The 15,035-nt window shown below is 43.1% G+C and overlaps 1 protein-coding gene across 1 annotated transcript in view; it reads left to right on the plus strand.

Annotated features, from left to right (window-relative positions):
• The window catches only part of LOC106608787 (phospholipid-transporting ATPase ABCA1), a 253,841-nt gene that overhangs the window by 15,699 nt on the left and 223,107 nt on the right, over window positions 1-15,035 (plus strand). The window contains exons 7-8 of the mRNA XM_082977279.1: window positions 3,896-4,035; window positions 11,957-12,073. Coding sequence (XP_082833405.1) covers window positions 3,896-4,035; window positions 11,957-12,073 — 257 coding nt within the window. The remainder of the gene's footprint in view (window positions 1-3,895; window positions 4,036-11,956; window positions 12,074-15,035) is intronic.

Raw genomic sequence — 15,035 nt, forward strand, 5'->3', positions numbered from 1 at the left:
TGATGATTCGTTTTTCAAATCATATGAGCAAAAAATATGTAGCTTTTTCTGGGATGCTAAACCAGACAAATAAAGCGTGCCAATCTATATAATGAATATGAACTGGGTGGGTTTCGGTTATTAAATATAAAAGCACTAAACCTCTCTCTAAAAGCTTCACTTATCCAAATGGTTCTCAAGTAGATTACTAAGAAAAACTCATCCATTGTTTAAAAATTGCCATTTTGCCTTTGTGCAGATTGCCATGACTCCTTTTCGATGAATTGAAAATAAAACTTTTTTCAAAGTATCTCTCTTTTTCAAACAAGCATTGCAGAGCTAGCTACATTTTCAATTTCACCCCCCTGAAAAGAAAACAAATAGTAAAACAAATATTATGGCTGAACTCAAATGTGCTGGTTGATAAAAGACCTGTATTTATGGAAAATATGTTTGAAAAGGGTGTTTTGTTTGTAAATTATATTGTAAATTGGAATGGTAGTGTTATGTCTTTTATGGAGTTATCAAAATTGTATGGGAAGGTCTGCTCAATCCAAGATTACAACCAATTGATTACAGCATTACCCCAAAAATGGAGGAGGCTGGTGGTCAATGGGAGGAGGTAGGGAAGATGTCTGTCTTCCCAATATAAAGGATCAAAACTGTTAGAGGAATAAAAATAGCATAAATAGGAAAGTATACCAGTTTCATTTGAGGACCAGGATGTTGACAGCTGTGCCATACAGATTGCAAACTAGTTGGGAAGTGATTTTTGATGTACCGATTCCATGCTACAGGGAGTATGAGTTGTGTGAGGGGTATTGGGGGTGGGGAATGGAATTATTAAAATATATATATTCGGGGGCGGGGAGGTGGTTTCCGATGGTTGAGGAGCAACTCTTGGAGAACTGTTGGGGGGGGGGGATCTTGGAGGGCTGGTGGCCTGGCGGTTGGGAGCTTGGGCCGGTGGCTCATGGGTCGCTGGTTCTGGGTTGCTGGTTCGGGTCCCCGTTTTTGACCTTCTGGGAGATCTGTTGACTTGCCCTTGTGCAGAACGTTGACCCTAGTTGCTTCTGTGGGTCACTCTGGATGGGAATCTGTTAGATGACTAATGTGATGTAGATGTTGAGCGGCTTCACTGCAAGTAGATCCTATGTTTTAAATATTCAATAGAAAAAAACAAAAGAAACTGAGTCTAAACCCTTATCAGGGGTCTGACCCGTCAAATCAAGCTATTTATTTACATTGCCGAGTTCCTCATTACACAAATGTTTGTCCCTCTGCTTACCACAGATCGCAATTTCTCAAGTGTGATGTCTTTGGAGTTATACTAATTAGGGGCTGCACAATCCAATTCCATTAATTGCCTATTCGTTTGAGGATCCACAGAAAAAAATGAACGATTTTAATAAGCTTGGCTCTTCCCAGGAATAAAGTTACACTCTAAAGTGGATTTGTGTGCTGGTGCCACTACAAATTAGTAAAACAATGCAGCAGCCATTTGAAATGAGCGCAAACACCTCTGCCGGCATGCTAATAGCTTTTCTTGCTTCTTTTTATTGTTATGTAAAGTAAATGGGTATGGAATAAACATTTGCAAGGCTCCAAGTGCACTCTGAGGAATATTAAAATAGAAACAATAAAGGCTAGAAAAGACATTTGGTAAATACTCAATTTTGTTATCCCTCCCAAATTAATTCATGATGGCATTCAGCACCATCCAATAGCATCATTAAGGAAAATAACAGTGTAATAAACTTCTTTCCTTGGCAGTAAACTGTATTTTTGTTTAAAAGATTCTCCCACAATGAGATTAGTCCTTTCGATCGATCGTTTACAACCCCCACTGTGCTGGAGAATCACATATCTATTCATTCGTAGAAGAAAATGTGTGTAGGCCATTGAAATTTTTGATTTTGAAAGCCTATATAATACAGAATGACACATTAATTTAGCTGTTGTATTTTTATTGGTGTAGTTTTGTACAGGGAGGCTCTTTCTGTGAACTGACATGATTGTAAAATATTGATTAGATTGATATTATAGTTGCAGTACAGTTGCAGTGGAGCATTGTGTGTGTGTGTGCATGTGTGTTATGTGTGAGTGACAAAAGGAATTGTCTGTCTTTCACGTAAGAGAAATTCCTGCTTGAATGACACATATTCTGGAGAGTTCTATTTCAATGTTGGACGCAAGAGATGTTTGTTGTGGACAAGAGAAGCGGTGAAGTCTTGAGTGAGTGATGTGTGTGTTAGCCCAGTTAGGTAGGTGTGTGACTGACTGTGTGTTTGTGTGAGTTGTCTTGTTTCTGCGCTGTGCCGAGTTGATCCACTCTCCAGGGTACAACTCAAATTGATTAAATTTGCTAGGTAAGATGAGGGGCTGCCTAAACGCTCTAAGCAATTACTTGGCTGCAGCTCCCTGTGTAAAATATGGATTCAGTTCCTCACCGTTGTGTGATAAATCGTAACCTTTGGTCAGAATACGATGGTGAGTCACAGTTTTGGGGGAGATAAATATTCATACGGATAAGAATGGGCGGAAGACATTCATCCTGATGTCAATATTTATTGGACGGAAAGCTACAAGCCATGTGTCCGTGTGTACTTCCTGTCTAAGCAATGTGATTTTAGGAAATGACATCTGTGTAGTCGGGGGAAACAGCTGGCTGCAGTGAGGGCGACCATTAGCTCTTGACAGAGTCTCCCCGGAGCACCTGAGTAGGGATTGCCGCAAGGCAAAAGGCAAACGTTTATCGCACATCCTGCACTGCAACTGGCCACTAAAATCTTTGACGGCGTGATAGATAGCCAGCTGTGAAGGGAGCACTGTGGTAGAGGAGGTGGAACAGTCTTTTGGGTCGAGCTGACGTGCCATGTGTAGACGGACGGACAGAAACACAGAGCAGGACAGACTCTTAGACAAAGACGCAGTTACACATAGGACAGATGGATGGACAGACCACCATCAGAGGACAGCCAGGCTGCCAGACAGACAGACATATACACAGAGATGCTGAGCAAGACAGACAGACACATCCGCACACCCCGAGAGAAACACACACAAATGAAGGTTGCAGCACCTGTCACTGTGCTGTTCCCTTAGATCTATGTCTCTGCATAACCTACAAAGCACTCCAACCGACCTAGCAGTATTCACATTGGCAGATTGGATAAATTAATAATGATCCCGCTGCAGCTGAGCATATTGACTTGTTTTCTCCCTCCGTGTTGAGCACTCCCCACCTCCTATGTATTCAGCTAGACTACCGTACAAATGTCTTGCTCCATTCCTCTCTCCCCAGACATTGTTAGGTACACATTAATGGAGTCGTTCGGGGTCTTTGAAGTGTGGTAATTACATTAAATCCTCTGCATAGTTAAAAATTTTAACTTGACCGGTTGTGTCATATCGCCTGCTACTTCTATTATTTTAAGATGACTGTTTATTATCTCAGCAGTGACGTGCTGGTTTGTTGTGATTGCCAGCAGATTTCTGGCGATCTTTGTAATTGTACTCTGTGGTTCATCCATTATGTTCAGCATTCAGATTTTCCTTTCTCTAAACCAACGTCCCAAATGGCACCCAATTCCCTATATAGTGCAATACTTTTCACTAGGGCTCTGGTCAGAAGTAGTCCACTATAGGGAATAGGGTGCCATTTGAGATGGAACATTAATTTTAGGCTTCTAACCCTGAAACACAACAGATGAACAAACTTGCATTTTTATGGTAATTTTGATGGTAACAGATGGATAAAATGTGATGCCAACATAAAATGTTTTTGATGTTTGTTATTATCAAGATATCATTCATTTATCTTGTGTTGTATTGCGTAGTTTGGCCCATGTACTCGTTCAGACAGATTGCATTTTTCCATTATGAAGTTATTAACAGGTGTATTCTCTCTCACCAGGTGCCTTCTGCAAAATATTGATTGATAATCTTGAGGGAACTCCTGGCCTACGTGTTGTCTGGAGTACGTTTCGGCCCCTAATCCAAGGGAAGGTCCTCTACACCCCTGACACACCTGCCACTCGACTAATGGTGAAAGAGGTAAGTAAAAGAGGAACTCATATTGTATGCACATCGGTTCAGGTGCTGGACCGGCAAAAAAACCATAAAAGTGAGGGTCAATTTGAATAGAAGTCAGTGAAGAGAACTGAAAGTAAACTGATGTCTGCAACACTCATATCAGTGTCATGGACGTTTACACTCATTTCAGTGTCATGGATGTTTACATTCATATCAGTGTTATGGACGTTTACTCTCATTTCAGTGTCGTGGACGTTTACTCACATTTCAGTGTCGTGGAAGTTTACACTCGTATCAGTGTTATGGACGTTTACACTCGAATCAGTGTCATGGACATTTACACTCGTATCAGTGTCATGGACATTTACACTCGTATCAGTGCCATGGACATTTACACTCGTATCAGTGCCATGGACGTTTACACAAATATCAGTGTCATGGACGTTTACACAAATATCAGTGTCATGGAAGTTTACACTCATACTGTATCAGTGTCATGGACGTTTACATTCATATCAGTGTCATGGACGTTTAAACTCGTATCAGTGTCATGGACGTTTACACTCTGTAACGGCCATCGTCAAAATGAGACCAAGGTGCAGCGGAGGATGTGTTCATCATGAATGATTTTAATGGACCGAATGAACACTTTACAAAAATAAACCAAAAACGACCAGCAACAGTTCTGTCAGGTTTAACAAAACTAAACATGAAAATAATCACCCACAAACCCCAAAGGAAAAACAGGCTGCCGATGTATGACTCTCAATCAGCAACAACGATCTACAGCTGTTCCTGATTGAGAGCCATACACGGCCGAAACAAAGTAATACACCAACATAGAAAACGGAACATAGAACACCCACCCATGTCACACCCTGGCCTAACCAAAAATAGAGAACAAAAAACCATGGCCAGGGCGTTACACACTCGTATCAGTGCCATGGACGTTTACAATCGTATCAGTGTCATGGACGTTTACACTCACATCAATGTCATGGACGTTGACACTCGTATCAGTGTCATGGACGTTTACACTCATACTGTATCATGGGTGTTTACAATCATGGCTATGTCATGGATGTTTACACTCATCAGTGCATATTTTCACTCCACAAATCAGGAGGCATTTACATTAGCTGGTAAATAAAAACGTGATGATACACGCTATGAACCCGTCTCCAAAAAACAGCTAGGGAGAGGAATGGAGAACACACTCGGGGGAGATGTAAAATGTAATGTATTTTTCATGAAGTTTCTCCAGATATTAACATCATTTTGACAACGGCATAAACAAAACAAACAAATGTCTAGAAGCTGTAGGGAATTGGATGTGGAAAATATCCAGTGCGATAGTGACTTCTTCCGGATCCACCAACTTCACAGCGACCGGCTCAGTCTCATTTTACATTTACCTTTTAGTCATTTAGCAGACGCTTTTATCCAGAGCGACTTACAGTAGTGAATGCATACATTTCATACATTATTTTTTTCTCCGTACTGGTCCCCCGTGGGAATTGAACCCACAACCCTGGCGTTGCAAACAGCATGCTCTACCAACTGAGCCACACGGGACTGGCATAGGGGCCCGTCTTTACACTCGGCACAGGTCGATATGAGTGTCATGGACTGTCACGTCCTGACCATAGAAAGATGTTATATTCGATGGTAGAGTAGGTCAGGGCGTGACAGGTTTTTTTTTCTAGTTTAGATTTTCTATGTTGTTATGTTCTAGTTTTTGTATTTCTATGTTGTTGTTTTTTGGGGCTGATCTCCAATTAGAGGCAGCTGGTCATCGTTGTCTCTAATTGGAGATCGTACTTAAGTAGGTGTTTTTCCCACCTGGGTTTGTGGGAGATTGGTTTTGAGTTAGTGTATGTTTTAACTCTGCGTCACGGTTTGTTATTTTTGTTCGTTCAGTTTATTGTGTATGTATTTCATAGTTTCACAGTGAAAATAAAATGTGGAACGACACAGACGCTGCACTTTGATCCGCTCCTTCCTACGACAACCGTGACGTGGACGTTTACAATCATGTCGGTGTCATGGACGTTTACACTCATATCAGTGTCATGGACGTTTACACTCATATTGTATCAGTGTCATTGACGTTTACACTCATGTCAGTGTCATGGACGTTAACATTCGTATCAGTGTCACGGACGTTTACACTCGTATCAGTGTCATGGACATTTATATTAATTTCAGTGGCATGGACGATTACACTCGTATCAGTGTAATGGACGTTTACACTCACACTGTATCAGTGTCATGGACGTTTACACTCGTATCAGTGTCATGGAAATGTATATTAATTTCAGTGGCATGGACGTTTACACTCATATCAGTGTCATGGACGTTTACACTCATACTGTATCAGTGTCATGGATGTTTAAATTCATATCAGTGTCATGGACATTTAAACTAATTTCAGTGTCATGGACGTTTACATTCATATCAGTGTCATCGACGTTTACAATCATATCAGAGGCATGGATGTTTACACTCATGTCAGTGTCATGGACGTTTACACTCATACTGTATCAGTGTCATGGACGTTTACAATCATGTCGGTGTCATGGACGTTTGCACTCATATCAGTGTCATGGACATTTATATTCATTTCAGTGGCATGGCCGTTTACAATTGTATCGGTGTCATGGACTTTTACACTCATACAATATGAGTGTCATGGACGTTTACACTCATAAGTGTCATGGACGTTTACACCCATACTGTATCATTGTCATGGACGTTTATATTAATTTCAGTGGCATGGACGATTACACTCGTATCAGTGTAATGGACGTTTACACTCACACTGTATCAGTGTCATCAATGTTTACAGTCACATCAATGTCATGGACAATTACACTCGTATCAGTGGAATGGACGTTTACACTCACACTGTATCAGTGTCATCAATGTTTACAGTCACATCAATGTCATGGACAATTACACTCATTTCAGTGGAATGGACGTTTACACTCATTTCAGTGGAATGGTCATATAAAATCGTATCAGTGTCATGGACTGACAGCGACCGGCTCAGTCTCATTTTACATTTACCTTTTAGTCATTTAGCACACGCTCTTATCCAGAGCGACTTACAGTAGTGAGTGCATTCATTTCATACATTTTTGTCTCTGTACTGGTCCCCCGTTGGAGTCGAACCCACAACCCTGGCGTTGCAAACAGCATGCTCTACCAACTGAGCCCCACGGGACTGGCATAGGGGCCTGACTTTACACTCGGCACAGGTCGATATGAGTGTCATGGACAGTCACGTCCTGACCATAGAAAGATGTTATTTTCGATGGTAGAGTAGGTCAGCGCGTGACAGTTTTTTTTTTCTTCTAGTTTAGATCTTCTATGTTATGTTCTAGTTTTTGTATTTCTATGTTGTTGGACGTTTACACTCACATCAATGTCATGGACATTTACACTTATCAGTGTCATGGACGTTTACACTCATATCAGTGTCATGGACGTTTACACTCATACTGTATCAGTGTCATGGACGTTTACAATCATGGCTGTGTCATGGATGTTTACAGTCATATCAGTGTCATGGACATTTACAGTCATATCAGTGTCATGGACGTTTACTCTCATTTCAGTGTCATGGATGTTTACACTCGTATCAGTGTCATGGACGTTTACACTCGTATCAGTGTCCTGGACGTTTACAATCGTATCAGTGTCCTGGACGTTTACCATCGTATCAGTCTCATGGACGTTTACACTCGTATCAGTGTCATGGATGTTTACACTCATACTGTATCAGTGTCATTGACATTTACACTCATACTGTATCAGTGTCATGGACGTTTACACTCATACTGTATCAGTGTCATGGACGTTTACACTCATACTGTATCAGTGTCATGGACGTTTACACTCGTATTAGTGTCATGGACGTTTACACTCGTATTAGTGTCATGGACGTTTACACTCGTATCAGTGTCATGGACAATTACACTAATTTCAGTGTCATGGACAATTACACTCTGTAACGGCTGTCGTAGAGAGGGGACCAAAGCGCAGCGTGTTGATTGCTCATGATGAATATTTGTTATAACTCAAAACACTACAGGAAAAATAACAAGAGGGAAAACGAAAGCATACAGTTCTGTCCCTCTGCTTCAGTACCACCGGACTGTGGATCGTCGGAGGAGGAACCGGACTGTAGATCATCGCCGGAGGCTCTGGGCTGCAGGCCGCCGCTGGAGACTCTTGGGCTGCAGGCCGCCGCTGGAGACTCTTGGGCTGCAGGCCGCCGCTGGAGACTCTTGGGCTGCAGGCCGCCGCTGGAGACTCTTGGGCTGCAGGCCGCCGCTGGAGACTCTTGGGCTGCAGGCCGCCGCTGGAGACTCTTGGGCTGCAGGCCGCCGCTGGAGACTCTTGGGCTGCAGGCCGCCGCTGGAGACTCCGGGCTGCAGGGAGACTCCGGGCCGCAGGCCGCCGCTGGAGACTCCGGGCCGCAGGCCGCCGCTGGAGACTCTTGGGCCGCAGGCCGCCGCTGGAGACTCTTGGGCCGCAGGCCGCCCCTGGAGACTCTTGGGCCGCAGGCCGCCGCTGGAGACTCTTGGGCCGCAGGCCGCCGCTGGAGACTCTTGGGCTGCAGGGAGACTCCGGGCCGCAGGCCGCCGCTGGAGACTCCGGGCCGCAGGCCGCCGCTGGAGACTCCGGGCCGCAGGCCGTCGCTGGAGGCTCCGCGCCGGGGAGCGTCGCTGGAGGCTCCGGACCGGGGAGCATCGCTGGAGGCTCCGGACCGGGGAGCGTCGCTGCAGGCTCCGCGCCATGGATCGTCGCTACAGGTTCTGCGCCATGGATCGTCACTGGAAGCTTTGTGCCATGGATCATCACTACAGGCTCTGGGCCATGGATTATCTCTGGAGGCTCCGTGCCATGGATCATCCCTACAGGCTCCGGGCCATGGACCATCACTGGATGCTTCGTGCCATGGATCATCTCTACAGGCTTCGGACCATAGATCATCACTGGAGGCTTCTTTCGTGGAGCTGGAATAGGTCTCACCGGACTAGGGAACGTCGCTGGGAGTTCTAGATTAGGGAACGTTGCTGGAGGCCGGGTGCGCAGAGCAGGCACAGGGTATACTGGGCCGTGGAGGCGCACTGGAGGTCTGGAGCTTATGGCTGGCACAACCCGTCCTGGCTGGATAACCCCCGTAGCCCGGCAAGCGAGGGGCGTTGTAACAGGTCGCACAGGTTTGTGCTGGCGAACTGGGGGTACCGTGCGTAGAGCTGGTGCAGGATAACCTGGGCCGAAGAGACGCACCGGAGACCAGGAATGCTGAGCAGGCACAATCCTTCCTGTATGAATGCTAACTCTAGCACGGCAACTGTGGGAAGCTTGCACCGAGCGCACCGGGCTGTAGCTGCACACTGGCGACACAGTGCGCATCCCCGCATAACACGGTGCTTGCTCGATCACTCGCTCCCCACGGTAAGCACTGGGAGTTGGCTCAGGTCTCAACCCCGACTTCGCCAATCTCCCCGTGTGCCCCCTCCCGGGCCTCTCGGGCTTCCGTTGTTGCCGTACTTGTTCCTCATAGTATCGCCGTTCTGCTTTCGCTGCCTCCATTTCCTCCTTCGGAAGGCGATACTCCCCGTCCTGCCTCCAGGGTCCCTTCCCGTCTAGGATTTACTCCCAGGTCCATTCATCCTGCCCACGCTGCTTGGTCCTTTGGTGGTGGGTAGTTCTGTAACGGCTGTCGTAGAGAGGGGACCAAAGCGCAGCGTGTTGATTGCTCATGATGAATATTTATTATAACTCAAAACACTACAGGAAAAATAACAAAGAGGGAAAACGAAAGCGCACAGTTCTGTCAGGTACATAAACTACACAGAAGACAACTACCCACAAACACAGGTGGAAAAAAACCCTACTTAAGTTTGATCTCCAATTAGAGACAACGAGGACCTGTCACGCCCTGGCCATAGAGAGGTTTTTTGTTCTCTATTTTGGTTAGGCCAGGGTGTGACTAGGGTGGGCATTCTATGTTCTTTTTTCGATGTTTTTATATTTCTTTGTTTTGGCCTGGTATGGCTCTCAATCAGGGACAGCTGTACATCATTGTCACTGATTGGGAGCCATACTTAGGCAGCCTGTTTTCCTTTGGGTTTTTGTGGGTAGTTGTTTCTGTTGTGTGGTTTGCACCTGACAGAACTGTTGGCTTTCGTTGGTTTCTTAAGTTCAAGTGTTTCGTATTATTAAAACTTCAATATGAACACTCACCACGCTGCATCTTGGTCCCCTCTGTCAGACGATCGTTACAGGACCTAATTGGAGATCATCCCAAATATCCACAAAACATAGAAATAGAAAAACTAGAACCTAAACATAGATATACAAAACATAGAAAAACACAAAACAGCCCCTGTCACGCCCTGACCTACTCTACCATAGAAAATAACATCTTACTATGGTCAGGACGTGACACACTCGTATCAGTGTCAAGGACGTTTACACTCATACTGTATCAGTGTCATGGACGTTTACATTCATATCAGTGTCATGGACGTTTACACTCGGAACAGTGTCATCAACGATTACACTCATACTGTATCAGTGTCATGGACATTTACAATCATGTCGGTGTCATGGACATTTACACTCATATCAGTGTCATGGACGTTTACACACGTATCAGTCTCATGGACGTTTACACTCGTATCAGTGTCATGGACATTTACACTCATACTGTATCATTGTCGTGGACGTTTACACTAGTACCAGTGTCATGGATGTTTACACTCGTCTCAGTGTCATGGACAATTACACTAATTTCAGTGGCATGGACGTTTACACTCATATCAGTGTCATGGAAGTTTACACTCATACTGTATCAGTGTCATGGACATTTACAATCATGTCGGTGTCATGGATGTTTACACTTAAAATCAGTGTCATGGACGTTTACACGCGTGTCATGGACGTTTACACTCGTATCAGTGTCATGGACGTTTACACTCGTATCAGTGTCATGGAAATGTACACTCATACTGTATCAGTGTCATGGACGTTTACACTCATGTCAGTGTCATGGACGTTTACACTCATGTCAGTGTCATGGACGTTTACACTCATGTCAGTGTCATGGACGTTTACACTCATGTCAGTGTCATGGACGTTTACACTCATGTCAGTGTCATGGACGTTTACACTCATATCAGTGTCATGGACGTTTACACTCATATCAGAGTCATTTACTTTCATGTAGTACATGTACTCCCTAATATTTCCTAAAATGTACAAACCTGTTAAGTGACATTACTTGGTGTCTATGTAAGTAGCTTGTACAATTAAAACTTTTGCCATTGTATCTAATTGCATATTTTCACTACACAAATCAGGAGGCATTTACATTAGCTGGTAAATAAAAATGTGATGATACATGCTATGAACCCGTCTCCAAAAAATAGCTAGGGAGAGGAGATGGAGAACACACTCGGGGGAGATGGAAAATGTAATGTATTTTTCATGAAGTTTCTCCAGATATTAACATCATTTTGACAACGGCATAAACAAAACAAACAAATGTCGAGAAGCTGTAGGGAATTGGATGTGGAAAATATCCAGTGAGATAATGACTTCTACCGGATCCACCAACTTCACAGCGACCGGCTCGGTCTTGGCATAGGGGCCCGTCTTTACACTCGGCACAGGCCGATTGTTTACATCTCAGTGCTCGGGATTAAATAACCCTGTTTACATTAGTCACAACGGGGGGTATAGGAATCAGATGAGTCTCCTGGGGGTTAGGTGAAAGTACGAAGAAGCAGTATGTTCTCAAGGTCGGACTGGCTGCAAAATAAATTAGATAGCACAGTGGGAATTCCATCAATTGGAGGACGAAGAGATATGGCATTTTCCATGTTTTAATCACCAGACCGTACATCTCTCTATCTTGTTTCAGGCAAATAGCACATTCAATGCGTTGGCCATGATAAAAGAGCTGGCGCAAGCTTGGGAGGATTTCAGACAACTTGTTTGGGACTACTTTCAAAATGGCCGCCAAGTCAATGCCCTGCGGGTAAGATTTATGACTCCTTCAACAGAAACACAGATATTTGATGTACTGTACTGCACCGGAGAGCTGGTTTACATGTATTCGATGTTAGACAAGGCTGAGTGATTATGTCTAATGTTAAAGTAACTGTCCAGGGTTTCCAGATTTCTATGAAATATTAACTATAATTAATTACAATATGAGTTAAATAGTTTTCCTTCCAAAATATTGTAATTAAGTATGTTAAAATCTGCTTTTCTGTGTTGGGATGGTGTGGGCGTAGCCCAACAACAGAATGGTGTGGGCGTATACTAGGGTTGAAGGGTGGGAACCCGGTTTTCCAAGATTTACTGGGATTTACAGCCTAAAACCACTCCCTTTTCCCGGGATAGTAATTGCGAGAAACTGGTAAATTATAATAAATTCTTTATATGAACAGCATGGTGTGAAATGGAACTGTTAAATTATATGCAATGTCTGAATCTCGCTTCTCTGTGGCCTCTGCATGATGAATTAACACTCAGGGCTGTCTGTCGCCAACACTGGGGACAGACAGTCCATCTCAGTATGGAACGCAGTTCACAATGCATGTAGACCTATCATCTCATTATGGTAACTTTTTTTTCTTGTGCCAGGTAGGCCTACATTTGCTAAAGCATAGCCTATTCTACAGTAATAGAAAGACTGAATGCTCGTCTAATTTACCCATCTCCATCTGGCTTTCGGGGGTCACCTTGTTTTTAATTTTACAGATGATCATTTTTTAAACTGCAGCTGCAGTTTTAAAACAGCTATTGAGCACTCTCCTGCCGTCTTTCTCTCTTTCCATCAACTCTAATCAAATTGCATCCAAAATAGATAATCCTGTTCTAAATTGATATGTAGCCCTATATATAGATGTCTTAGCCTACCTATTTCACGTAATACATTCAATGCAGTATTAGCCCTATATTTAGCTAATTAATGATGGCTTATACATAATATGCATAAGCAGATCCTGTAGGGGATGCTCTTTAGCTCTTGGAGTCCCATGCAGGAAAGCTAGACTAGAGTAGCATGATTATTTTTTTGCATTTCTTATACCAATAGACTATTCAAAGAGGGACGCAAGCTCTTTTTTGCTGAATGTTAAATACAGAAGCCAATAGAACTCATGGGTAGTTTGAAAGAAGAGCGAATGCACGATGGCGATAGGCTATAGCAGATATGTATTCAGACCCATAACCATTCAATCTTCCTGAAGAGAAGTGAAAGCCTTCTGCATCTAATTCTATTCCCATATTATTCAAGGATGTCATTAGAATGATGAAGATAAGGACAACGAAACTTATTTCATTTAACTGGTAAAAGCAAGTAAGGAATGAAGCAACAATAGAGAGAGAAAGAGGAGGTAGGCTAATAACATTAGAGGAAATATTATGAAAGGTATAGATGCGTCAGCCTACTAATTATACAAACAGGCACTATTGTTTTCAAAAATGTTATCAAACTCTCTAGCCTATACTTGTAACTTTGTAGACCGCATGTGCGGCACCAGAATCGCATGTTCTCTTCTGCTTTATCATGGTTTGAACGATGTGCGTAATTCCAGTCCATATAATACAGTAGAATACAATACAGTACAGTAATACAGTTCACACTCAAAAAGATTAGTCTAAAGGAGCTAGTTTAATTTATTTACCCAAGAGAGCACATCGCTAGCTATATCTATGGGCTTTTATGTTTTTATGCCTTATACTGCTTTTGAATGACACTTCTGGTTTTGTCGGGAAATACCGGTTTACCCGGGAGAAAAGTGATTTATTCTCGGGATGGAACATTTGTAAAATACTGTTTTTCAAGTGTTGTTTGTCCAATTAATGCTTTGGCCACAAATATGAGTATAGGACGAGTCAACAACATTATTTGGGTATGAGTTAACAGAATATGAACTTTTAAAAGTGAGATTTTAACTGGACAGTTACTTTAGTGTAAGTGATAAATTAATCAAGTTGAAAAGAGCTTTAATACCAGTATCAATTCGTTGTAATAATCCTTGTCCACTTTCATTTTGAATGACGTACTGTACACAAGCCTTCCTGTCTGATGTTGAAAATATCCGCGTGCAGCAAGAAAGAAAGAGTATACCGTTTCCACTAGGAATATTTATAAACCTTTGAGAACTGCTTTTCTTACCTGATATCTCTCAACAATGGAGTCCTACATTTCCCACCCTAAAATGTTTTTAACACTAATTCAGCTGAAAAATATACATTTATTGTAGCATATGGAAATTGTGAAAAATAAAGTAATTATGGTTAAGTGCTGCGTAACTTTCACCTCGGCAGTCAGGGAAGAGGATTAGCTTCCCTGTTCCCTTGAAGAAGATATTACTCCCGTGTCACCTGAAATGAGCTTATGGGCAGCTAGGGGAGAACGTAGCCGAGCGCTCCATATAGCCAGGGTATTCATTACCCTAGCCCTAACCTTTACACAAATGGACCCGGCCATTCTCCTTTGTCTTCATTTTCGGCGGCCGACCGACTCCCCTCAGAACGGGTAGCTCTGCTGGTATGTCATCTTCTCCAGAGGTCTCTCAAGGTTTTGGCAACTTTCTACATTGATGGCGGCAATCGGGGCACAGCTGAGTTATCAGCCGAGCTGAAGAAAGAGAATCTCAAAAATCCCAAATGAACCCCTAGCCCCGGAAAGGATCTAGGAGGATTGAATAGGTCTAAGCAATATGTTGACAATTTCACCTTGACTGTCAAAGGCAAGATGAAGATACAACAAATTTGCTTACACCCATTCAAACCTTTCAGATCTACGCATGTGCATAGGGGAGAGGGGATAGTTCAGGTTAGGATAGGGAACTTCATGTTTACAAGCTTGATCTTAAGTGTTTCCCATATCATTTACTGTAGCTATACTTGCTATTTTCTTGACTAATTCAGGACTTATGCCATTGAGAAAGCAGTAAAATAAAATCAGTAAGATAAACGACAAA

Source organism: Salmo salar, chromosome 07, assembly GCF_965601325.2.
Source record: "Salmo salar chromosome 07, fSalSal1, whole genome shotgun sequence".
Classification (NCBI taxonomy): domain Eukaryota; kingdom Metazoa; phylum Chordata; class Actinopteri; order Salmoniformes; family Salmonidae; genus Salmo; species Salmo salar.